General features: G+C 34.5%; 1 protein-coding gene across 2 annotated transcripts in view; it reads right to left on the bottom strand.

Moving 5' to 3' along the window:
- Positions 1-27,357, bottom strand: part of LOC127959340 (voltage-dependent calcium channel subunit alpha-2/delta-2) — a 201,694-nt gene that overhangs the window by 101,281 nt on the left and 73,056 nt on the right. For both annotated transcript variants that reach the window (XM_052558443.1, XM_052558444.1), the window contains exon 4: positions 11,667-11,726. In XM_052558443.1, the coding sequence (XP_052414403.1) occupies positions 11,667-11,726 (60 nt within the window). The remainder of the gene's footprint in view (positions 1-11,666; positions 11,727-27,357) is intronic.

Raw genomic sequence — 27,357 nt, 5'->3', positions numbered from 1 at the left:
CATTTCATGCATTTTGTCTGATTGGATAGCTATCTGATTGTGAAAAGACCAGGTGTAAATATCCTCCGAAACACATTTGAGACAGATTTAAATCTGATAACTCAAACCACATCAGGATGTGGTTTTTGCATTATTCCAGACGAAACTGGACGAGTGAAAATGCATCTGGTTGTAGAAACCACATATGTAAATTTGACTACTCCCAAAATAATAAACATATGAGAGTGTGTTATAGGCTATATGACTGCACTAATGCAACACGCATCGCAGCAGATGAGTAGCTGAGTATCTCTTCAGCAATCCGATGCGCAAACTGTCACGAATAAAGCGGTCAACACTTAATCATCTTCATTAAAAGTAGTGAGACAAACTGTTACATTTAAATATAGCATGGGGATTGAAGATCGGATTTATATCCGTTTTGCGATCACACATTTATGTGGCCAAGTGTAAATGGAAACGTTTTAACAAATCAGATAGATATCCAATCAGCAAAAAATGCCAGGGCCCTATAGCAACACATTTTACAAGCCCCGCCCACAACTGTTAATGGACACTACTGTATTAGCATAGATCCCGCCCACAATCGGCCATGTTTATCTGCATGCACTTAAAAGCAGCAAGGCCTTTTTATCAAAGCTATAGACGTTATTCAGTCCAGAGTGAGTGATTTTCTGCTTTTATTTTATTGTTTGGGTGATATTATTAGCATAGGCAGCAATATAGTGTATATTATATCACTTGATACACCTAATCTAATATAAACATGTGATTTCTTTCCCAGCTGTTTAACCTTCACAGACTGTTTTTATGTGTTTTTAACCTAAACGTATGTGTATTCGACAGTTTAAGTGCAATAAGAGATGAAAGAGAACTTAGTTTAGTACTCACTTTCTGTGCGAAAACCGTTTATCGTAAGATTAAACTAATACTGCTTTAAAACTCCTGATTTCAGCGTGACAGACATGATAATAAAAACCAAACAGATGTGCAGATTATTTGAGACGAGCTGTGAAGGCACAGCCCTGCTCTGGAAAAGGGGGCGGGATCAGCAGCACATTTGCATTTAAAGAGACATGCAAGAAAACAGTGTGTTTCTGCTTCTACTCAAAAAAGGCTTTTTTTTAATGTAATTCTGTGTCATACATACAGAACATACTGTAATCAAAATTCTGATTTACCAGACTACATCTGAGTGACTTCACATGCAGAAACATGAAGCTAACGTCCGAATACATTTAAACACATGCGGGGAGAATTTCATGAATGCAATGTCAAGAGAAGATCTGCTTGAAAATAATGCAAGCGTCTTGTTTTCTGATGAAAGGCTTGATTGATTACAGAATGATGATTATGGCAAATGGCCTGGAAGACGGCAGTGTCTCTCTCAGCACAGAGCGCCTCTCCTCTCCTCTAATGGCACAGCTATTAGCTCTAATGCATTTCAAACATACTGCTGACACATTGGATGGAAAGTGCACATCTTTTCCTCCTCTCTCTCCTGCTTCTCTCACTGCTGTCTTATGCACAACACCCTTCAAACACATCTAATCAAACAGGCCTGGGCTTCCTCACAGCTCTTTACCTTCAGACTGACAGCTACAAGTACTGTGACATACGCTGATAACGCTAGCAGAAACAGATATGGACCAAACCATCCAAACGCATTCAGTGATAATGAACAGAGCTGTAATTGTAGTGATGGGAGGATTTTAGGCGCATTAATGGGTTGTGCCACACTGAAAATAGTTATTACTTCAGTGCTAAGCGCAGCAAAAACAAATGTAGCTATTATTATAATAACAGCGGACCCGGCTTTTATTTTTATGCACTTTCACTTTATGTCAACGCAAATGTGCATCAAATGGTGCTGGTCAAATTGTGATCAAATGACTTAAATCTTTTAAAATTAATCGTTTAGTAGTTATAGATTTGAATTAATTTGATGAAGCATTCATAAATGTATGCACTTAAGATACACGGATGGACGGACGGACAGACAGATAAATAGATATAATAAACAATAAATATTTTATTATATTTATTATATAAAATATATAAAGTCTATTAAATCTATAAAATAATATGTTAAATTATTATAAAAATTATACAAATATTATAACTATTATACAAAAATATTAAATACATTTAATTAAAAAAAATATTTTAACATTTATTTTAATAGATGTTTTAACTTTCAAAAATATGCTTGGATTAAGCTCTGACACTTTATATATATATATATATATATATATATATATATATATATATATATATATATATATATATATATATATATACATACACACACATACATTATATTATTCATTACATTAATTACATTATTTAAAAATATTACTAACTATATCCATAAAAAATTATATATATATATATATATATATATATATATATATATATATATGTGTGTGTGTGTGTGTGTGTGTGTCATAAAATCTATTTATTATAAATTCAGTCAAAAAATGTAAATATTAAATAATGTATAAAACATTTTACAAAAAAGAAAATGTGTATATGTACAGCAAATACATTATTATTTTATAATTTATAGTATATTATTATATGAAATATTATTAAATCATATATTTTTTCTAATGATATACTTTTATAATATTATACTGAGTGTATATGTGTGTGCATGTGCGCGCGTGCAAACTGAGCAAAAATTTATAAAACCAAAATCCCCTGGATAAAAAGGGTAAACAGGAAAATACTGATATACTACTGAATCACCTGCATTTACATTGTTGAAATCCATGATGCCTGACAGATATACAAGACAACTGCATGTTCTCATCACATTCAGATCTAAATATGACACAGTCCTTGTTTATTTTTCTCAACAGTGTCTCGTCAGCCGTATTAAATATGGTGTTAGGATATCCAGTGAAACAGTGGCGGGGCAGCGAGCCAGAGGAGATGTAGTCTTTTAGTAGTCGTCGTGCTGCTTGCACCAGTTTAAACGAGACAATCGCATTAATCAGCCAAGAAATGGCTTTCAAACCGATTGTGACAGAGAGGCTAGCCAAAACGACCTTGAGAAATAAAACACAATAAAAGAATTTAATGACTATTTCACACACTATTGAATTCAGATGGATTTAAAAGGCCGGTGTGCTACGACTAGCGCTGTTGTTATTACAAGCCGAGCCGCGAGAGCTCGATACTGTGGTCAAACATGACAAGCGCTGCATTCAAACAGCTCATTCTGTATTGTGTATTGAGACGGCTGGCTGGACAAACAAATACAACACGTCAAACACTATATATCGTATGATGTGGAATCATACCAGTGCTACAGCAACTATCTTGATTATTCACACGCCATTATACTGACAAGGACAGTCAGGTCATGCCTCATATGCAGTGTGTGGTGAATGTTTTAAATATGTCAGAAATATGCTTGGATTAAGTTCTGACACTTTTTATATATTACATTATTAATGACATTATTGAAATTGTTATTTTTATTACATATATTTATTTTAATTTAATAAAAGTAAAACATTTTTTTTTATATATATATATATATATATGTTATAAAATAAAAGCTGAAATATTTTTAATAATTAAATATTAAATAAAACATTAAATAAGGTATAAAGCATAATTAAAAGAAACAATTATTTACAATTTTAAAAACTTAATAAAAAATGATCAAACACACGTTATTTAAATGTAAAAAATGAAAACATTAAATAAACATTTTAAAAATAACTAAAAACGGTTATTTTTATATGATGTTAACAAAATGCTCAGAGTGTGAATTAAAAATAATGAATTTAATATTATATATATATATATATATATATATATATATATATATATATATATATATATATATATATATATATATATATATATATATATATATATATATAACAAGACAATTACATCAGAGAGAGAGAGAAAATAAATACTTTCCATCTTTAAAAATACTGAGTTTAATATTTTATCCAGGACAATAAAATGAAGAAATACCTGCAATATTTCTTAATAAATTCTCAAGTTAAAAATAAGCTTTACGAATCGCGTCTTTGAAAAGACTGGAATATTTTAAATATTTTATTCAGCACATTATTGCATCATAATGCATGTCATTAACTGACGTGTTTATGTAAAGTGTCTCTGTGTTCGAGGACAGTGATGTGCGAGTATGTTAACAGAGTGACTTTCTGAACAGATGAGGTGTGCGGTTATCTATCACGCCTGTCGTGGTAATTAAGTGTGTATGGCAGCTGTGATGTCTGGCCATCAGAGGAAGCGCGCGGGGCAAAGTAATGGTGACTCGCGCAATGAAGCACGAGCTGCATTGCCTGTCGCTACGGCAACAGCAGCCACAGTATTCTGGGAATCTGGGCCGATGATGTCACCTCTGTTAGCACAAAGCACAGATGGACCGAGGCAGGTACCGAACAAGAGCTTCACAAACACACGCGGATGGCCAGGTGTTCTCCTGCACACAGATGGCCAGGCATAGAGAAACACACACGAGGACGCGTTTATGGGAATACATTTAAACAAACCGACACGGATGCACACTACAGGACATTTCATTGTGTCAGGGCTTCAATGCAAGCAGTGACCTCGATGCGAAAACAGCATCAGAGGAAGGCGATTTCACGTATGCATACGCTTTAAAACTACCCATTATTTAAAACAGTTAAACTACAGGCAAAACTCATGAACATTACAAGCTACTAATAAAAGCAGTGAAATTATTTAAAGGGGCAGAATCTTTTTAAACTTTCATATGTTTGTGAGATCACAGGATCAGACAAACTCACTTTTCTCAGAAATAAACTACACTTTTAAATAGCAATTTTACTTTTGACCTCCAGGTTTCACTAGAGAGAATACCACAGTGCTTTGTTTAAAAAAGTTAAAACTGAATTGAAATGATTATTAAAATCTAAACAGAAATGTTAGCTTGGTAACCAAATGAAATAAATACATTTTATTTTAATATACTAAAATTACTAACACTAAAATGGAAAACAAAATAAATTAAAGCACAATAGAAATAAGAAAAACTAACATAAAAAAATTACAAAAGTACATAGCACATTTACTAAAACTTCCTCTAATATTAAAATGGAAATTTAACATTTTATAATAGTATATAAATAATATTACATAACACTGATTTGTACTAAACAGATACATTTACCTTGATATACAAATACTTTAAAAAAAGAAGATTTAACCATGGGTTATTTGAGGTCATTAAGATACTATTATAGTGTTTATTAATATTTGAAACCAGCTTTTATTTTTATAAATTCTGTTTTCATTTTATCTTTAGTTAAAGTTGTAGCAATCTGTTGTGTTGCAATCTTTTGTCATTTATTTTGTCTATATAGTTTTTATTTATTTTTATTTCAGTTTTACTTATTTTAATACATCAAGTTAAACTAAATTAAAACAAAATAACTTTATATATATATATATATATATATAAAGTTTTTATTTATTTATTTTCTAAATGGTTTTAGTTCTAATTAGTTTACTACAATAACCCTGGATCGAAAAAGCAATGAGTGAATAATTTATCCGAAATTTCCCTGAAAACATCCCTCCACTAATATACATTTAGCAGACGGTTTTATCCAAAGCAGCATTCAGGATATACAGGATTTTTTTTTTTTTTTTATCAGTATGTGTGTTCCCTGGGAATTGAACCCACAACCTTTTGTTCTGCTAACGCAATGTTCTACCACTGAGCCACAGGAACAACATTTACTTATAATACTACTCCCTCCTCTAGACACCTGCCTCTGACTAGTTAAGTGTAGATATGTGCGTGCATGTTAACCACTTCAAACTAGTTTCTAAGCATGTTACCCTTTTGCATCCTGTGTATGTGACACAAACGTCCTCTTTTTCTCTCCGTCTCTCGTATTCCCTCCAGCCGTCGCTCTGAGAGGCGTGCGTTTTGGCGCTCCTAATGTGCTAAAGAGCATGTGAGACTAATCTAATTACAGCGTTGCTCCAAAAGAGAGGGCAAAACTGTTACCAATCTAAAACCCACAAATGGAGAGACCCCTCTCCGTATCCCAGGATCCTCAAAGCCCCTCCTCTTGTTCCTGTCTCTCCCGTGAAGACAGTGAATTGGTTTGGCCCCTACAGTGCTTCATTACCTTGCCTAATTATAAAGGCAAATGAAATCAGCACCGCAATACATTATTAATGTCCGCATGCCATTAGGATTCAATTGCAGTATTTGCAACAATATGATATTTTCAAACTGTTTTCACGCCTGATTAGAAACGAGGACAGATAAGAGGGAGGTGTGAGAGGAAAAAGCGAGATAGTGAAAGAGGAAGGTGAGCAGAGAGGAGAGAGTGATGAAAACTGAGAGAGAGAAGCTGTATATGAAAGACGGCTAAATGAATACTGCAAAAATAGACAGATGAAAAACGTGATGAAGCAAAGGAACGACAGACTGAAAAAGTAAGGAAAGATGTGAAACGTGCCACAGTTCTGACCTTTAACATTAGAAAACAAGCAAAAGTCCACATGTGTTTGTGCTTTGACTGGTTTCAATGGACTAACATTACTTTCCAAGGTACAAACGAGATCTCATTAACGGCTCAATTGTTTCTTCAAGCAACAATTTAAACTTTAATTTAAAGTTCATCCAAAATGCAAAATTTGCTGAAAATTTACTCACCCTCAGGCCAATTAAGATGTAGATGAGTTTGTCTCTTCATGGGAACATATTTGGAGAAATGTAGCATTATATCACTTGCTCATCAATGGATACATTGCAGTGAATGGGTGCCGTCAGAATGAGAGTCTGATAAAAACATCACAATAATCCACAGGTAATCCACACCACTCCAGTCCATCAATTAGCATCTTGTGAAGTGAAGTTTGTAAGGAATTAATGCATCATTAAGACATTTTAAATAATTCATATAAGTCCTCTATTCAAAACATTGCTTTCTCCAGTGAAAAGTTGTCTTGTCTGAATCAGGAGAGAAATATGCACAGATCAAGCACCATTTACAAATATATCAGTAAATCTTGATGAGAGAGGACAACATGAGAAGGACTTTTTCACTGGAGGACAAATTATTATGAATTACAAACTACAGTGTTTTCGTTCAGAAGTGGCGGCTTGAAGTTAAAACATCTTAATCTTGAATCTGGTTCATACAAACATGCAGCTTTTCACTTCACAAGATGTTAACTGATGGACTGGAGTGGTGTGGATTATTGTGATGTTTTTATCAGTTTGGACTCTCATTCTGACGGCACCCATTCACTGCAGAGCATCCACTGGTGAGAAAGAGATGTAATGTTAAAATTCGCCAAATCTGTTCTCATGAAGAAACACACTCATCAACATCTGGGATAAAATGAGGATGAGTAGATTTTCTTTTTTGGTTAATCTATTCATTTAAGGCTAGAAACATTCTTTGTGGACGTGCAAGTGTGCTAAGGTTAAAAAACAACAACAACATATGCATGGATGAATAATTCACAATAAGATCAGACATTCATTTAGAATATAGATTTTTTTTTTTTTTTTACAAAATCTTCCGAAACAGTCACTGTTTGGTGATACAGAGGGGGAAAAAAAACATAACTGTCTATGTATGTATGTGTGTGTGTGTGTGTAATATAATCTGTAGTCTATCAGAAGTCTGTCAGGTCATTTGAGCATCATGCGGTGTGACAGACAGCGGCCTGCGTCTCCTTCACTGCTGACTTTAGTGGCTAAGCAGCCATGAATAGAGATGGGCTCTCAGAGAGGAGGTCTCATAATTATTAGTTTTAGAGCCTTTTCTCAAATATCCCGCGGGAGCAACGGGGTTAAGAATCCATTTGTGGGAAGTGTAGCATGACAGCAAGGCACGGTCTCCCTGGAGACTGCCGACATCACACAGCAGTGTGTGTGTGTGTGTGTGTGTGTGTGTTTATGTCTGTGTGTGTCTACATATGGAATGCATTGCTATGGTGTCTGTAGCCATGCACTATTTCACTTTTATCATATAACTTTAGCATGGTACCACCACTGTAACTTTTTGTAGGGGTTGCAAGTGCAAAATGTCTACTAACATTCAGATGATCAAACTAGTCAGCGATCTGCACAGTCCTTCAGCTGTCACTGCATATAAGCTCACAGATTCATAATGCTGCTGTGGCGTCTGAGCACCGACCCTCCAAGGGCACCCAGGGGTTTTGCTCAAGGAGCTCTCTATGAAAGAGTTACTCTTGCATTTGACAACTTGACTAACTTAGCCAGTCAATTGCACTGAAAAATAGGCTCAGTGAGTAGTCAATGGGGCGTCCCAGACCAGGGACCATTTCAAAGCAACTGTGCGCCTAAGTAAAAATACAGCCTGACTGATACGACTAACATTATTTCACATAAACATTAACTGAAATAAAATAAAACGTATAAAAACACTTAAAAATTATTTCAGCTACTAATAAACATTTGATTTAGTTTAACCTCAAGTACTAAAATTAGAAACTAAATAAAGTAAAAACTTAAAATTAAAAACTACATACAGGTGCATCTCAGTAAATTTGAATATTGAGGAAAAGTTCATTTTTTTCACTAATTCAACTCAAATTGTGAAACTCATGTATTAAATGAATACCATGCACACAGAGTGAAGTAGTTTAAGTCTTTGGTTCTTTTAATTGTGATGATTTTGGCTCACCAAACCACCAATTCACCATCTTAACACATGTTTTGTGAATTGTTGGCCTTCTGGAGATTATGTTAATTTACTGTACATGTACTCAATACTTGGTAGGGGCTCCTTTTGCTTTAATTACTGCCTCAATTTGGCGTGGCATGGAGGTGATTAGTTTGTGGCACTGCTGAGGTGGTCTGGAAGCCCAGGTTTCTTTGACAGTGGCCTTCAGCTCATCTGCATTGTTTCATTTTCCTCTTGACAATACCCCATAGTTTCTCTCTAGGGTTCAGGTCTGGTGAGTTTGCTGGACAGTCAATCACACCAACACCATGGTCATTTAACCAACTTTTGGTGCTTTTGGCAGTGTGGGGAGGTGCCAAATCCTGCTGGAAAATGAAATCAGCATCTTCAAAAAGCTGGTCAGCAGAAGGAAGCATGAAGTGCTCCAAAATTTTTTGGTAAACGGGTGCAGTGACTTTGGTTTTCAAAAAACATAATGGACCAACACCAGCAGATGACATTTAACCCCAAATCATCACAGACTGTGGAAACTTAACACTGGACTTCAAGCAACTTGGGCTATGATCTTCTCCACCCTTCCTCCAGACTCTAGGACCTTGGTTTCCAAATTAAATACAAAACTTGCTCTCATCTGAAAAGAGGACTTTGGGCCAATGGGCAACAGTCCAGTTCTTTTCCTTAGCCCAGGTAAGACGCCTCTGAAGTTGTCTGTGGTTCAGGAGTGGCTTAACAAGAGGAATACAACAACTGACACGTCTGTATGCCTTGACCCCAGCCTCAGTCCATTCCTTGTGAAGTTCACGCAGATTCTTGAATCGATTTTGCTTGACAATCCTCATAAGGCTGTGGTTCTCTTGGTTGGTTGTACATCTTTTTCTTCCAAACTTTTTTCTTCCACTCAACTTTCTGCTAACATGCTTGGATACAGCACTCTGTGAACAGCCAGCTTCTTTCTCAATGAAGGTTTGTGGCTCACCCTCCTTGTGAAGGGTGTCAATGATTGTCTTCTTGACAACTGTCAGATCAGCAGTCTTCACCATGATTGTGTAGCCTAGTGAACCAAACTGAGAGACCATTTTGAAGGATCAGGAAACCTTTGCAGGTGTTTTGAGTTGATTAGCTGATTGTCTGTGACCTTATTCTAATTTGTTGAGATTGTGAATTGGTGTGTTTTTGTTAAATGTGAGCCAAAATCATCACAATTAAAATAACCAAACACTTAAACTACTTCATTCTGTGTGCACTGAATTTATTTAATACAGTTTCACAAATTGAGTTGAATTACTGAAATAAATGAACTTTTTCTCGACATTCTAATTAGGGATGCACCGAAATTTCGGCCACCGAAAATTTTCGGCCGAAAATGGCCTTTTTGGTTTTCGGCCGATAGACTTTTATCACCGAAACAACACGGCCGAAATGTTGTGATGACGCAAACAGAAACCGCGACCTGTACGTGCACCTGCATAGCCCAGACCACGAGTTCCACGCGACATTCACTTAACACCAGTGAAAACATTCTCTCTCTTCGTATTCCTTTATTCGCAGCAGTAAAGCGTCTCCTAAAGAGATTAAGACGGACCACGAAGTAAAAACAAAGAAAAGTACAGTCTTATAGAGTCTGTTAGCACACGTCTCATTGAGATCTTTTCGGATCCTCTGCACTTCATCGGGAATGTGCTTGATCCGCGTTATAAAGACCATTAACGTTACTTGGATGCGGAAATAAGGCAGCGCGCACGAGAAATGATCCAGGCCGCGCTGGATGCGGAGAACCCGCGTGGAGACGGAAAAGCACCAAGCGCAGGAGACAGATCAGAGCGCAGAAAAAAAGACTGGTCTCTGCACCAGATGAGTGGCATGCACCATCGCTGTATGATATGTTCAGTGGAATTCTGCAAGAAAGTGCCTCAAATAATAATAATACGTTGGCTATTTTGTTCTTAGGCTACTATATATATACACACACACACACACACAAACATACATACATAATATCAGATTGTAACCATATTTATGCTAGATTTCTGCTTTAATTTGATAAAAAATGTTTATTTATGCCCTGGCCCTATTTAAATACACTCTCTCAAATATTTCTCAAATGTCAGGCAGATGACAAGCTCAACTGCTCAACAGCTAGATGGTTATCTGTCTGAAGTCCCCATCCCCAGAAGTGATAAGAGTCTTGCCAACTGGAGAAGTAATGCACTTTCTAGTCCTACAGAGAACAATTTCAAATGCACTTCACCTAAATGCACTTTGTTTTTATGAGAGAACTGTTCATTTTAAAACCTTTCTGCAGGCCAGTAGGCCTGTACATTATTATTAAATATACACATGAGTGGGATACATTTTTAGTTTGAATTTTATTTTATACTGTGCTTGTTGCAATGATTGTTGCAATGTGCTTAATAAATATTTGCATCATTTGTAATTATGTATTTTTATGTTTTTTTTTTTTTTTAAATAAGTTATGTAATTGTAATTATCTTTGAAACTTTAATATTAATTTATGCAATTGCAATGTCTTAATTTTAGTAAAGTTAGTACACGGTCATAGCAATAAATGCAATGGTACTAATAATTGACAATTTCTTTCGGTGTTTCGGTTTCGGTTTTCGGCCTTGGTTTTCTCTTTTTCGGTTTTCGGTTTCGGCCAAGAATTTTCATTTCGGTGCATCCCTAATTCTAATTTATTGAGATGCACCTGTAGACACTATACAAAAAACCCCGTTAAAAATGACAAAATCGCACAACAAAATTACTAAAACTTTTTTTTCTATTTTTTATTTTGTATGACTAAAACATAAAATTTAAATTTAAAACAAAAACAAAATTAAATCAAATTAAAAATATGATCTAAAACCGTATCAGTATATTAATGTTACTAAACTAAAAGGTATTCACAGAAACTACTAATGTCTGTGGAAGTAGGCTAATTATTAATGAATTACTGAAAGAAATTCTTACTTTGATTGCATCTTGCCATGAATGCTCTCGTTGGATGTCTTCAGCTTCTCTAGCCAATCTCTGAAAGAAAGAAAGAAAGAAAGAAAGAAAGAAAGAAAGAAATACAAATGTCAAAGGTGAAGGATCTTTGGTGACAGTACATATATGAACTGAAGTCTAATATCTAAAATTACTGTTTTAAAATCAACATCAAGATTTTGGGAAAAAAAGTGAATTAATGTAAGTTAAAATGTGTATTTTAGGTCCTGTGAGTTACAACCATTTCAAGTTTTAAGATTTGTCACTTAGTCCATCATTTTGGGTCACTTTACAACACACAAGTTTTGTGCTTTTAAGTATAATTGGAACGATTATTTTTACGTTTGTACTTCAAACTGTTGCAGACTCATCATTATTTAAATGATGGCTGACACTTTGCATTTTATTTCAGAGCTTAAAACTCAGTGTTTCTGGTTCAAAGTGACTCAAAATGATGGAGCAACCCACACTTTCAAACACTTTATTGTCTTCACTAGTTCATTTTTTTTTTAAATGCGTGTGTGAAATGAAAAAGTACAAATACTCCATGAACTTTCTCAATTAATATGAGCTCATGCTGCACAAATAATAATTTATAATAATTTCAAATGAATTAGCGCATGATTTTACTCAATTTAGATGGAGAACAGCATGTCAAACTGCAGGAATCCCTTTTCCAAAGTATCTGTCAACAAGTTTCATTGGTAGTAAAAAGAGAAACACAAGAGTACATATTTTATTCAAGATAAAATGCAATAGAGTTATTGCAATTTATCTAAAACAACATGCATTATACTATTATTTTCTGGAAATGCTGCTTAATCAGTTTATTTACTTCATTTTAAGTTCTAACAAGGAAAAAAAGTCTTTACAAATTAGCACAAAAAAGCAGGAATCATACAAATCTTCCATAAAGTGTTTGATGTATTGTTTTAACGTGGGACAAATTGTCTCTTGACACAGTTCTCAGAACACGTGGGCTGCTCAGCATGATACAGATTCATTACATGCGTCATCATCACTGAAAAGCTCCGGCTCTACAGAAACATCCCACTCCTCTCTGCTAATGGTGATCATTCACTTCAACCTGCTCAATATGTCAGCAAACTTTTCCCAGAAAGTCAGGGTGACAGATGTTTCACAGAAATCTACATTCACGAACAGATTCACTTTCCACTACACTGACTCACAGCCTGCGGCACAATTTGCATTCTTCTACTACACACTAAGTATGTGCTTCACTAATAATCAAAGTGTGTTTTCATATGAAAAAAAAGCTTTTTGTTGCAAACTATTTGTGTTTGCATGCATTATTTTAAAAATTATTCATTTGTAGGTTCACACATCTGTTTTGAAATGTATTGTGAAATACTTAAAACAAAATAACCATCCCTACTATAGCACATCATGGATTATGAGTAATATTAGGCAATAAAGTACACTTCATTATTTTCTAAAGCTTAACAATATACTGAAGTACCAATGGTGTTACAGTACAAACAATATTAGGCTGCATGCAATTCTTAGCAGTATGCAAAATTAGACTTTGTGCATCTTAAATCGTTTTTTTATGTAATTCTCACAAGTAACACCTTTATAGTCAATATTAGTCCAAACACCATGCATATTTTGAAAATACTACACCAAATGATGCACTAATTCTAATTTTGCATACTACTTAAACTGCACACTATTGCACTTTACACTTTTCCAAACAGGATGCAGGAAATTCTGAGTTGCAGCAACAGACTCCAGTCCAACATGTTGCAGTCTAAAGGAAGCATGTGTTTAATTGCCTGCATATTGATTGCATCAGCACTACTAATTGGTTAAATGTGGACCATGCTAATTTTATAAGTAGCTGATCCTAGTAAAACTGTGGAAAAGATGCTCTCCCCATCTGGAAGTGAGAGTGGAGGTTTTATCTGACCTATGCAGTTCTCACTTCCTGTGCTCATGAAGGAGAAACCAACACCTGACAGCTTTAGGCGGCACCACAGATCAGTGAGTTTGCCCGGATAAAGACACAGGAAAGTTGGCAAAAGTTTTTCCACTAATAAAAGTAGAACTGTTCAGCCTGTGTCTCCAGAGTTCAAACGAGCTTTTCTTCTAATGAGAGACACTTTGCTTGAGCTTCACAGTTGAGATACTAGCAAAATAATGAAAGGACAACTGGACATGAAATTCTTCTATTTCTTTCCCATACAGGGTAACAAAAGATTGCTTAAGAAACTCAGAACTGAAGAATCGGTTCCCTATCAATTCATGACTGAATTACACAGAAAGTTGAACTGGAACAATCCTTATGGGAATTTGCAGAACTATAATTTAAAGAAATTCAACACAGATGCATTTTGGGGAATTAAATGTCTGTCTGTCTGTCTGTCCATCTATCTATCAGACATTCAAACTTTTCTCGGTTTATGAATTTCTTTGAATTTGAATAAATTTTTGAAATAATTGAAATAATTTTTCTACTTCTAAATTCTCAAAAATAATTAAATTCTATTTTATATTTCTATTAATAGTAATATATGTCATATTCATGTTTTAATAGTTGTATAATATTTTTTAAAAAATTAAAAATATATATATTTTTATATAATATATAAAATAACAATTTATAAAATTTGTATTCCAATTTATTTCAGACGTGTAAAAAAACACAATTAATCTAATAAATAAGTAAATCAATCAATTAATCAATCAGTTTAAGGTTCAAAAACTCCCACTTGTTTCCTGTGGGAACACAGACGATCTCCATCACTCGACTCTCGAAAAAAGAGCCCTCATATAAAGCCTTCGAAAATATCAATTACATACCTTTCATTGACTGCATTCGAAAGCTTTCAAACTGTGGCTTAAACGACTAATAGGCTGGCTGCGGTAATGCTCCTAATGTTAGACAAATAACAGAGCGAGTGCTTGAGAGGTGAGTCTAATTCAATGGTAGTTGCGTTTAATGGCTACTCCATTAGGAGTAATGCAAGCACCAAATGACACTCCACTCCAGGGTGCCAATTCAAACCGTATTAAACACTATGGCCCCTATTTCACAGATAGGTTTTAGCTTAAGCCAGGACTAGGCCATGGTTCAATTAGGATTTTAAAGTAATTATTATAAACATGCCTTAGAAAAAACATTACTGGAGTGCATCTGGAGTCAAAACAAGGGCATATTTCAAGATCAATCAGTGCAAGTTTCTTTACGTTGAAACAGCTCAGACTTAGGATTTAGTTGGGGAATAGGCTTAAGCCTTGGTTGCGACCAATGTATATTAACTACATCTATACAGCATACACCATTCTATGCTTTTAATGCATTGTAAGTCACAGTCATGCTTATGAGTAAGACCTATATTTAATACGAAAACACACTGGTCCTAGAAATTAAGTGTAAAGCAATGTTTGTAGTTGAAGTTCAAGTGTGTCTGCACTAAACAGAGCTGCAATGTTTGGCAATGTTCTGCATCACTGCAACTCTGTTATTGCTGAAATATTACACACGATTTACTTTATAGTGAAAGCTACAAAGTTTGACATCTGGAGTAGGACTGAGTAAAAGCGGTGAAATCTAACACTGTATTATGTGCATTGTGTAGGAAAAAACAACCTGGAGCCACCTGGAGAAATCCACAAAAGCATCTGAACCTGATTAAATAAAAATAACCCTAAATAAAAACAGAATTGTGTTACCCAATTTTACTTTATTTAATTAAATTAAATTTAACTTTAGTTAAAAATTGTATTTTATATGTTACTTTATTTATTGTTTGCTTTTCACACTACAAACAACTACACTAAATACATTTGGAAATGTTAAATATTAACAAACAAAAATAAATCTATTTTAAATTTGTTTTAATTTATTGTCTGCTCAGACTACAAATATATAAAGTGATTAAAGCTCAATTGGCAAAAAAAAATAGACATTATTTATTATAAATAACTAAATTGATTACATTTGGAAAGGGAAATTAAAGCTGGAAAGGAATTAATTAATTAATTAATACTTCTTAGCAATCAAACTTTTTTGTTTACAAAAAAACAAAAATCAAAAGTCAAAAATAAATAAATAAATAAATAAATAAATAAATAAATCGGCACCTTGATTATTAGCCGCTACGATGATAACCAGTTTACTTTTAAAAGGACTACGGTTTAATGCCATATCTAGTCTACACTAACGATGTAACTGGCTCGTTTACACAAAGCTGCATGTGACAGACTGTATCTCACACACTCATAGTTTTCTAAACTCTGTGGATGAATATAATCAGATCATTACGGCTAACCTGAGGGCATTCACAGTTAATGTCGAGACTACATTAGCTGACATTTAACTGTGAGAGGCCATCGGATCGCTGATTGATGACCGCTAAGCTGTGCACAAATCACACATGCACAGTTAAACAGCTATCACACTTCTGACTGCTGCAATATTTACAGTAGAGAGCAAATTTGTCAAGTGTGTTTAGCTTGGCCTTCTCTGAGTAAAACATAAAGACAAAATGAAGGCAGAACTGATCCTGTGTCTTAATGAATCTTAATAAATCTTTCTTGTCATTCTGCACACAAAAAAATTAATGCAAGATATTCTTAAACCAATTATAATCTTTCATTAAACATGTAATAACATCTTCATCACTGAAATTAAGCAAGATCGTATAGGGTAATGGGAAATATATTTTTAATATACAATATTTTCTATCAAACAAATTAATTAATTACATACTCCACTTTTATTATGCAAATATAATGGAAAACATTTCTTATTTTAGCCTACTGAAAGATTTTTTTTTTTTGAAAATTATATTTTGCATAAATACAATGAACCAAATTCAGGGCCATTTAAATTGACACTATACATTATATTTTTACATATTTATTTTAATATTTCAAAAAACATTTTTTTTTTTTTTACCGTACTAAGAATGAAATAGTAGCATAAAGACTATCTTTACTGTTATAAAAAATATTTTTTCCAGTTTTCTTTTGGATTAAATTCACCTCACCCACTTAGTATTTTATTTTAGCTGAAAATATGGCATTATAAAAAATTACATTTCATATTTTTATTTTAATAAAGCCATTGTTTTTGGAGTATGCAGACAGCAAAGTAGCATTTTAAAAGTCAGCAAAAGTGCACAGAGAGAAAATTCAATATGGCTTCTTTATCAGTCTGATCAGTGATTGTGTCTCTCATCTCTGTGTCACAGCAATTCAATCTTTCAGACTTATTGTTTTGTACTGTCTTGCTGTTTTCCTCTTATTGCCTTAACGTCCTTTCTATCTATCCATCTTCTTTTCCTCCGCTCATTTTGTCCATCTTTTCTGTGCTCCATCTCTCACTGTCAGAAAGTATTTGGTGTGACTGCTAAAGCACGCTTCAGTATTACTATTGCAGTGATTTAAACAAACCTCAAGCCCCTGACCCACAGAATTAAACCGAGCACGTGACCCGTCCTGCATAAGAAATGACATCAGTACACAAAACAAATGGCTTATAAACCAAAGCCAATGACAGCTACATCTTTTCCTCTCTCACCTCTATTTTTCATTTCACTCCTTCTTTTCCCTCTCAGCTTGCCCTACCTCTATCTATCTTTCCCCCTCTCTCTCTCTCTCACTTATTTCAGTCATTCCAGGAATATAAAATCCTTTCCAAGAGCTGTAAAAATGAAAAAACTTAATATTCATAAATGCTTTTTGACATTAACTCAAAGGGCAACTATAATCACTCACATACATAGTCAAGGAGGACACACACACACACACAATGGCTGTGTTCAGAACAGAATACATAATAGCATAGTGCACAGTATATACTGGATACTGTTACGGTTACATTTTGTAATGTGTGAATATACATATACATTCAAACCATGTAACCATTAAAAAACTTTTTTTTTTTTACTAGAATTAAAAACAGAAAACATTAACTGAACTCAGATTTAAAAAAAAATCTCTTAAATCTATTTAAGCCAGTTTCTGGCATTTCTAAAAATCATTTTCACATACGGTAGTTTAACCTAATGAACTACATCATGGAATGTAACTAAATCTGAAATAAAAATAAAATCTATGTAGACATTAATAATGAATAAAAATAAAACAAAATTACTAAAAATGAAACAAAAATGTAAATAAAAACATAAAATATAAAAAAACAAAAACTAATTTAGACTACTAATGAAAACTGTAATAGTAACTAATAGAATACTAAAATAACAGGTATGCACCACACATCCAAATATACAGTACATAAATATGGTTATTTAGCATTTTAATCCAAGTCTGAGCCAAAAAAATAAGTTTTTAAATCAGAACGAAATAGCATCTGCAACCTATTTTACCTGCTGCATTGAGGTCAATTAACAGAGTTCAATATTTTCATTCAATAGATACGTGGTACCTGCTGAAGCATGTACAAGACGAGGCCAACATCTGTGTTGCTGTGGCACTACATGGATGAACAAACCCACAGATGGATGGAAAGATAAATGGACAGAAAGATGGATGGAAAAGTGAATGTATGAACAGACAAACTCATGAAGCAGGAAAACCCAAGTGATGCATGTCATACATGTGACAACAACAACTCACACCATGAGGAATTTTAGAAGAAACATCGTAGACTGAGAACGCAATTTGAGTTTCTTTGCTATGAAAGAGCAATACAGTCTCCCTCTGTGCATGTCAGAGCCAGTTTGGTCCAAACAAGAGTTTCAGATGCACAACTTCACGAGATCAGAGCACAACCTGAGGGAAGATGCAGCAGTGTCCAGGTCTCAGATGTCTGTAGACATGGTGGAGCGGCGAGGCTCTCAACCCTTCATCCTCTGAATCAGAACACAGACGAGCGCACGCTCACACAGATACTGCCACAGAGAAACACACAGATTCAGCTTTTGTCCATCATATCTTCATGTGTATGTCTAAGCGTTTCTCTCCCTCTTTGCTAATCACTCGTTTGCCATCACAGCAGCCATTTATTCAACCAGTTCCCAACAAAACACATCAAATTCTGTCCCCATTTTGCTTACTATATCACATTATGGAAGTAAACAAGTGGCAACATTGTTTCGTGTTTCAAACCATTTTAGTCAAACTTGTCCTAAAATGTAAAATCACTCTATTTATTCCAGAACTGAATGACATTCGTCGAATTAAACATGCATAATGGTCAGGTCATGTGACAACAATGTGGAATACTACTAGGAATGCACGATATTGGATTTTGGCCGATATTCGATATGCCGATATTTTCAAAATAATTTTGGCCGATGCCGATACCGATATATATACAAATTTTTCCCCTGATATATTTAAACTTTAATTTTACTGAAGAGAAATCCATGTATCTCTTCTGTACTGATTCTACCATAAATGTATTATTTTACAAATGTAGACAAACATTCACACCTGAAAAACAGGTCTTGGTGCTGCTCAGGATGATGGCTCTTAAGATGTGTAATCATATTTGTAGTGTTGAAAGACTGTTGTTTTACGCCTCCTTGCATCACTTGTGCTTTACAAATATTGCAAATAGCAACTTTGTTATCTGTTTGACAGATCTCGAAATGCCTCCACACAGCTGACATGTTGTAAATTTAAGTTTTTGGCGCTCAAGCTACGATCATGGTCGTCACGCGCGCACACGCCCCCCTATCGGTTTGGCTCATCGGCAGAAATATTCATATCGGCCGATGCCGATGATTGTCATTTTAAGCTTTTATCGGCCGATACCGATATTATCGTGCATCCCTAAATACTACTGTTTGAAATGTTCCATTCATACTATTTTACATGCTTAGAAATACAATGCAATATACTGTGTATACTATTGTTCAAAAGTTTAAGAAATCACTTTTGTAGCTTTAACACAGATTTATTATATTTCATTTATACAGTGAAGACTATGCAGTTTTATTTTACATTTGATTATTCAATTTCTGTACCTGAATGCTGTTAGACTTACCTGAAAAATATAAAGCACTGTTTATTTCATTTGTATTTTTGTTCTGTTCTATTTATCTATGCTTGCAATTTGTTTATTTCCAATGCTGATTTTCTTGCCTACAGATCACCCAATCATATTTTTTCCCCCCAAATAAACAATTTGAGTCATGTTGTGACTGATCTGTTGGTTTTAAAGCATAATTCCTTCTCATTCCTCCTCCTGGTTGGATTCCTCTCCTCTGTCTGTCCAGTAGCTCTAATTCACTCCAGCCGGCTGAAGCCACGGTCGTCTGAATTTAATTGAAATTCTTTTGAGACAACAAGCACAAGTGGACGAGAATACACAGGATAATGGGTCTGATGGCAAGTAAACACACAAAAGTGGAGTGGGTGTAGAAATACACTGCTAATCTACATGTCTCTGTCTCTGGAAACCCCTTGATTTGGGATGTCTCCGTCTGTTTAATCCAGGGGTTTTCAGAGTCCCAGACAGAGGGCCTTCCCTCCGACAGAACACTCAAGACGGCCGTCATCAATCAGCATGCTGAAGCTTCTGGTCGTGAGACGAAAGAGCAAACATCACTCTTAAATCTGACGTCCTCCGACTGTAAATGCACAAGAGAATCTGTCTGATGTGATGTCACACACAGCCCACGTCAAACATTTGTTTGTAGGAAATGTAGCAACATATTGCAATGCAAATTCTATCATCAGTCACCCTTAAATCATACCCAATTCATAAAAAAGGAGAACATTTTTAAGAATATTTTCCATTTTAAACAATTTTCACGAATCAAAATACAATTTTATATAAACATAAAAACTTCTCATTCACTTTGACTTTATGACAGCTCAACATAATTCAGCATTTACTAATGCATTAATTAAATCAAAGCATGCATCTAACATTATTTAATGAATCTGAGTTAACTTTGGGCCTACAATGAACGGTTTAATTTTTATTAACTAACATTAACCATAATTAAAAAAATACATTAACAAATGTCTTGCTCACTGTTAGTTAATGCATTACCAGTCTAGCTTATACAGTAATTACAATACTAATAATGTCGACTGTTGATAAATTCAACAATTTGATGAAGAATATTTTGAATAACTGTATCTTCTAAATTAATAAATGCAATTGTAAATAAATGAGTAAATGAAATTTTTCTGTTTTGGGTGAGCTATTCCTTTAAACTAAGTGTTTAAACAGCATACTTCACCTATAAATGAAGATAATTAGACCATCGTTCAAAGGCAAAACAAAGAGGTTTTGAAGCAAAGCCCCTTTTCGATTGATATCTGTTTCATTTTAACACTGTTTTTTATCAGAGTCTGAATATAGTTCACCCATCTGTCACAGGACTTCTTATTTGATAATCAATTCAGACAAATGTTATGCATTTTTTTGGAAGCACAATCAATTGTCATTATCACTATAATTGTATCACTGTAAGATTCTGAAATGAATCTTAATTTAATAACCTTTATGAGCTGCTTTCTTTATTGGCATTATAAGATATGCCTCCACAGGCAGGGTTTTTGGGTTTAACATGTTTTCCCTACAAAGATAGCAAAACCTCACACACACATGCACACACACACACACTTGTGCAGGTAGCATAAGTGCTGACACCAGCTGAATAGCCTCAACAGTGTCTGTACAAAAGCCAAGCGTGGGCTGAAGAGGACGGCATGAGGACACTCACAGCCTGTCGTCCTGTTCCACACAAACACACAGAGAGAGACACGTCGCCACATTGAGTCCGTCACCTGCGCTTGTAAAGCAAACAGAGGACATGCACATTCACACACTAACAGCGGCGCTCTGAAAGCCCCTCGTTGGCGCTCTGATGTTGATCCAAATATCATCTCCATGTGCGTTTGGCTAGAGGCAGAAGGGAAGGTCAGCTTTTCAGGCCTCATAAGCTCTGCTGCTAGTCAGCTTCCTCGCTGTTTGCTTTCTACATAGACAACTACCTTCTGAGACAGCATCCTAACTCAGAAAAACTGCATAGGCATGTCTCACTTATTCCAAATCAAAGCATGCTGCTATACTAACAATTTGATACTTTAACAAGAAAAACATTACATCATTTACATTAGATATTTACTAGAGTCATGTATTTTCTGAAGAAAATATGAGTGGTGCTTATGCCACAAATGCAAAACGAAGAGAAATAAACTGAAGTACTAAAATGAAATAAAAAGCGATAAAGAAAATCACACACAAACTAAGAAAAAATTACTAAACCTTAAACTGAGATGAAATATGAAATCAAAAAATTAAATTAAATTGAATTAAAATAAATCTTATATTAATAAATAAAATATTAACAAATACTATATAATAGTATATATAAGTAATATTATAGCAGCACTACTACAGTAGAAGTCTAGGTATTTTTTAACTGCTTTTTATTTACTGTTTTTTTTTTCTTTCAGGTGAAAATCATAATATCAGCATACCGCTTCTAGAAAACACAATTTAAGATATCGTTCATGTCTGTAGCATGAATAATCTGTGAAACACCAACATTATATACTTAAGGTTGGAGTTTGTTAAAACACCACTTAACATGGGGTTAAATATAATATTCTATTAAATTGTAATTTAATGTCGTTCGATTAATATTGTTCAATTAATACTTTTGGTGTTAAATGCCCAAAACAGATTAATCAATCAATATTTGTCAATTTTAAGATTACTGGCATCTCATACTTCTTGACACTATTCTTATGAGCATTGATTCTTTATCCCCCCCATGTCAAAATATTCCTTGTGTTTTCTTATATTAAACATAAAAAAATAATATACAAACTGACCAGTTGCTGAATATTTCAAGGCCCAACATGAAAATGGACTAAAATCTAGTAACCATCTCAATCACGCGAGACCAATTCCAATCTAAAACTACAGAGAAAAACAACATTACTCAAATGAACACCAATCACATTTCTGAAAACTACACACTTACTTAAACAAGAGGGAAAACAGCTCAATCTGCCTGCTGGGTTTAGAACAGCTCAGATGTACTTATTCAAATAGTTTACGGCATTAATACTTTTGTAAACTGTATACCATTATAAAAAGTATTGGGGAAAAGAGAAACACTGCTTATTATTATTAAGACTTTAATTATAATATTTAACTTCACTTGAGCCTAAAATGCACAGAACATGCTGTCTAGGTAGGACTAGACAGCACCAGGAGTCAGTAATATACACACAGCAGAGATGAAGAGAGAGACAGACAGAGCGGATGAGATAGTCAGAAAGAGATGATAGCCAACAATGTTCTTTTAGGTACTGACATGCCAATGTTATCTTAGTCTATCAAGCCACCTCTCTCCCTTCCTCGTCTGAAACACACACACACACACAAACACAGAGTCTGAAGCTCAAGGGCGAACTGTTTATTTTTGTTTCCCATCTCGTTGCCCTTTACTTCAATCACGTTCATGTAGCTTCAGATCCGCGGCGGTAATCATGAAACGCTGCGAGAAAAAAGAAAGGTCACGCAGAGCACGTGGTGACTGATATCTGTGCCGCTGAGTTATTGTATTTTTCATATTCAGCAGGGATAGCTTTGCGGTGAGATGACAGCGTCATAATGCCGGCGCTTTGGTGAACAGACAGCGCTTGTGTTCGACAACGTGTTTTCTGCGGACGTGAGATGGAGTGTGTGTGATCGTGTGTGTCGGAGCTGGTGTTTGAGATGTCCACGAGTGAACACACACACATATGCATGTGTGTCAGATTTGGTGGTGGTGGGGGGGGGGGGTGGTTGAAGAAAATATGAGAGCCAGCCAGCTCTCAAAGCAATTACAACAGATTGGCAAATTAAAACGGAGGCCTTGAGCAAACGGAGCGTGGAAACGTGGATAGACGGGTGGATTTTGAAGGGGGTAAAATTATTTCCATGATACGAGCAGCTCAGAGCAATTCAACATCCCACCTCCAAAATCAGCGCTCGCTCACTTCATTACATTTACATGGACTTCATACCAGTCCCCAACATGAAAACGGTCCAGTCTAACAGCGGAAATTACATCGGTTTGACTGCTGGAATTTAGTATGCTACCATGATGCATTAGAAGTAGGCGAACTAACATATGTGATGTAATGCTTTCCTGAGCATCAGTACTGTTATTGTTAACTAAAACTACTGAAAACCATTTTCAATAATTAAAAAAAGCTAAAATAAAATATAAATATTAGATGAAAAACTTAGCCTTAAGAAAAACTTGCCTTGGTGATAAACATGTGCCAGTATTCAGTAATGCGATTTATCAAGGTAATAAACATGCACAATATTGTTATCGTGGGCACTTCTAAATACCGTGAATAATTATATATTACAAATTATTCCGATTTTGTGGTGCATTTTAAGAATACTCTTCCCATCCCCTGGTCAAAATGCAATTTATACCGTGATAAAATAATTTGCAATTAATTGCAACATGAAAATTTGATCCAGGAATATCCCTAGGTGGCAATAACTGAAATAAGTTGAAGTAATAAAAAGCTAAATAAAAATATAAATTAATTAATTAATTGTAAAATATAAAAAATAAAAAGAATAAAGTGGCAAAAGCACATTACTAAAACTTAAAACTAAAATAAAAAAAGGAATTAAATATAAAAATAAATACTAGAGCTATATATAAATAATACTAAAATAACACTGCTGAGCACCACCAGAACATCTTCAGAAATGAATATTCTGGATTCAATTCAAGCTCAATTAAAATCTCTTTCAAGTAAAGTCAGTTCCCTCAGCGGCCACACTGGCACAGTACTTCAGTCATGCAAGACCAACTCCTATCTGCTTCAATAGAGACATACGCAAATCTGGAACTGTTGCCAAAACTCACATTTTAACTACATATTTCAAAGCAGCAATAAAATCAGACATGAACTGTATATATATATATAGACAATATGCTACATATACGGTCAACCCAAAGTATTTCAAGGTGGCTTGAAAGTGAATTCTTCTCCACTAGCTGCACCAAATGACCTTTTTCAAGAAAGTTCTTTTGCACAGGAGTGACGTAACGTTTGCTGGAGTGAAGCACTGATCATGTGCTCGTCTGATGGACAGATCTATAAAATCACAGAAGATCAGACAGAATCAGTGAGTTTAAACAGTCCAGACAGCATTGTCCTCTGGAGGTCACCCGCTGATCCAAAAATACATTAAGATGTAATTTGAAGACTCTGAAAAGAAAAAGTGCGAAGGAAAGACATGAAGCATGTATGTGGGAGACAGAAAGAGCTCTCTAATCGAAGTCTAATCAGGTAAAAGGCCCTTGAGAAATCCTCACACCAAGACCAGGAGCTGGGCCTTCAAATGAGGGACCAGAACAATATACCGTTCTTCAGTTTGTCCTGTAGTCATGATTGAGTATAGGGCACTATTCATGGAAATAATAACGGTCTAAAAACTTATAACAAATACTGGTCTCTACTCAATAGCATTGGTGACCTTGACATAGGCATTTGTTTGTTATATTTTTATATTATTTCATGTATATTTGATATTGTATATTATATCACACAGCATACTTGGATCGTGTCATGGGACGCATCTGTCCTTAGAGGATTTATAACATCAGTTTTTAATCTTCCAGGATGAGCTTTTTAAATTGTCGCCGTCTTCTGAGAACAACTGGCCTGGATTTTAAATTGATCTAAAAGCAAATTTCCTGCAGATACCTTTTAGAAACCTTGTCTGTCTTTTTAGAGTGCACACTTTCTGCAGAAAGGAAGTTCAGGCATAAAGTGACCCATTTAAGGCAAACTTGGCTCTGTCTGTACTAACTGACATAGTAAGATCAGAATGCATGCTCAATTATGCAGAATGCATGTAGTGCTCATTATGAAAAATGAAAAGTATACAATTACAGCACACTGCTTGGAATACAGCATCCCAGAATGCATTGCACTCAGCCTTGCATTTCTACTGTGGCACATGAATCAGATGTACGAATAAATCAGAAATATTAATCATGTTTTTTAAACATCTCCTTCTTATGAAAGCTTGCTTCCACCATGGAATAAAAAAGGTGATTACGTTTTTATTATTTCACAAGTCTTACTAAGATCCAACAATTTACCATTTTTTTCAGAATTGCATGTTTATATCATGCAATAACAAGTTATAAACATATAATTGCATCTCACAATTTTGACTTTTTCCTCAGAATTCTGAAATCTTAATTAAATTTTAATTCTGAATTTACATTGTACCATTTACAACTCTGAATCCTCAGTTTACACCTTACAATTCGTGATTTTAATTTTTAAAATAAAATAAAATTTTGTGTTTCAAAATTAAGATTTTTTTTTCTCAGAACTGAGATAAAAGTTTGCAATCACCTATTTATTTTATTTTATTATTTTTTCTTTTCTTTCTTTTTTTTTTTTTTTTACATAAAACTTAATTTAAACTGAAAATAACCCTACCTTCTTCATTTAATGATAATCAATCATCTACAGTAATTAGTCACTAACTGAATTAATCATGAAATAATAAGACAATACTGTACCATACTACTTTTAAAAACAAACTGTTTAAAAAATAGTAAACATTATATATACCGTACTGTGCAGTACACAGTATGCTAGCATTTCATTTTGAACATACACATGAATTATGTCATTTAAAAAATAACCAGCCTGAAAGAAGGCACATTTCCACACTCGCATGCACATTTCCTGACGACACACACTCGATGGGTGTAGAGAGAGAGTCGGCGTCTGAGGAGATTGTTTGTATTGTGATAGTTTAAATAGTGAAAGGATAAGCTATAGCTGCCTTGAAACTTCTGATCTAATCTCATTTTCTTATTCTCCCGAGAAAGCAATTCATCTCTTATCCGTTTCCTTCACTCTCTTTTCCCCTTCACTCACTCTCTCTCTCTCACTGCTGCTCATGGTGCCTTCAAACATTTGTTCACAGTTTGGCGCTCCATCACAGGTCTTTCCAAACGTTTTCCACTCTCTGTAAACCTGTCTGATATTTATAGAGCAATTAGTATACAAACTGAAGTGCGGTAATGGTCTTCAGTTCCTTGATAACGTGACAGAAACTTGCTTTATCTCCTGGAATAGACATAACTAATCATGATAATAAATACCAGACTAACATAGCAACAGAAGACATGAGAGTCACAAGGTCTGGACAAGAGAGAGCACGAGGCCACAGTGCTTCCCAAATGATCATCAGCCAAATCCAAGCTCATAAACAGTAATTTGACTGAAAAACATCAGAAAACAAATATATGAAAGCTAGGAATGTCTATAGATACAAATAATTCATTTGAATATTTGAATATGGACATATTGAACATGGACTGTACACTACACAAGTACTCACTGTACTGGAATAATTGTAATAAAATAATTTGTTCTTGATTAAATGTCAATACACGTTTTTAGTTTAAAGTGTTTATGCTTAAAAACAAGTTAACACACATTTTGCCAAGTAAATAAAACGTAAATATTTTAATATATATGATATGGAAATAAATCTTATAAAATAATAGTCAAATATACTGTGATTGTTTTATTATATTTATTAAATATGATTTCGAAGGGAAACAAGACAAGATCATACTGGTTAAGAAGCGTTCATTTATTTGTTTGAGTGCTCTTATTGGTATTAAATACACAAAAACATAACGCATAAACCTAATGTAAT

The sequence above is a fragment of the Carassius gibelio genome, chromosome B6, assembly GCF_023724105.1.
Source record: "Carassius gibelio isolate Cgi1373 ecotype wild population from Czech Republic chromosome B6, carGib1.2-hapl.c, whole genome shotgun sequence".
In the NCBI taxonomy this organism is placed as follows: Eukaryota; Metazoa; Chordata; class Actinopteri; order Cypriniformes; family Cyprinidae; genus Carassius; species Carassius gibelio.
The sequence above is the reverse complement of the archived record's forward strand: the minus strand, read 5'-3'. Positions and strand labels throughout refer to the sequence as shown.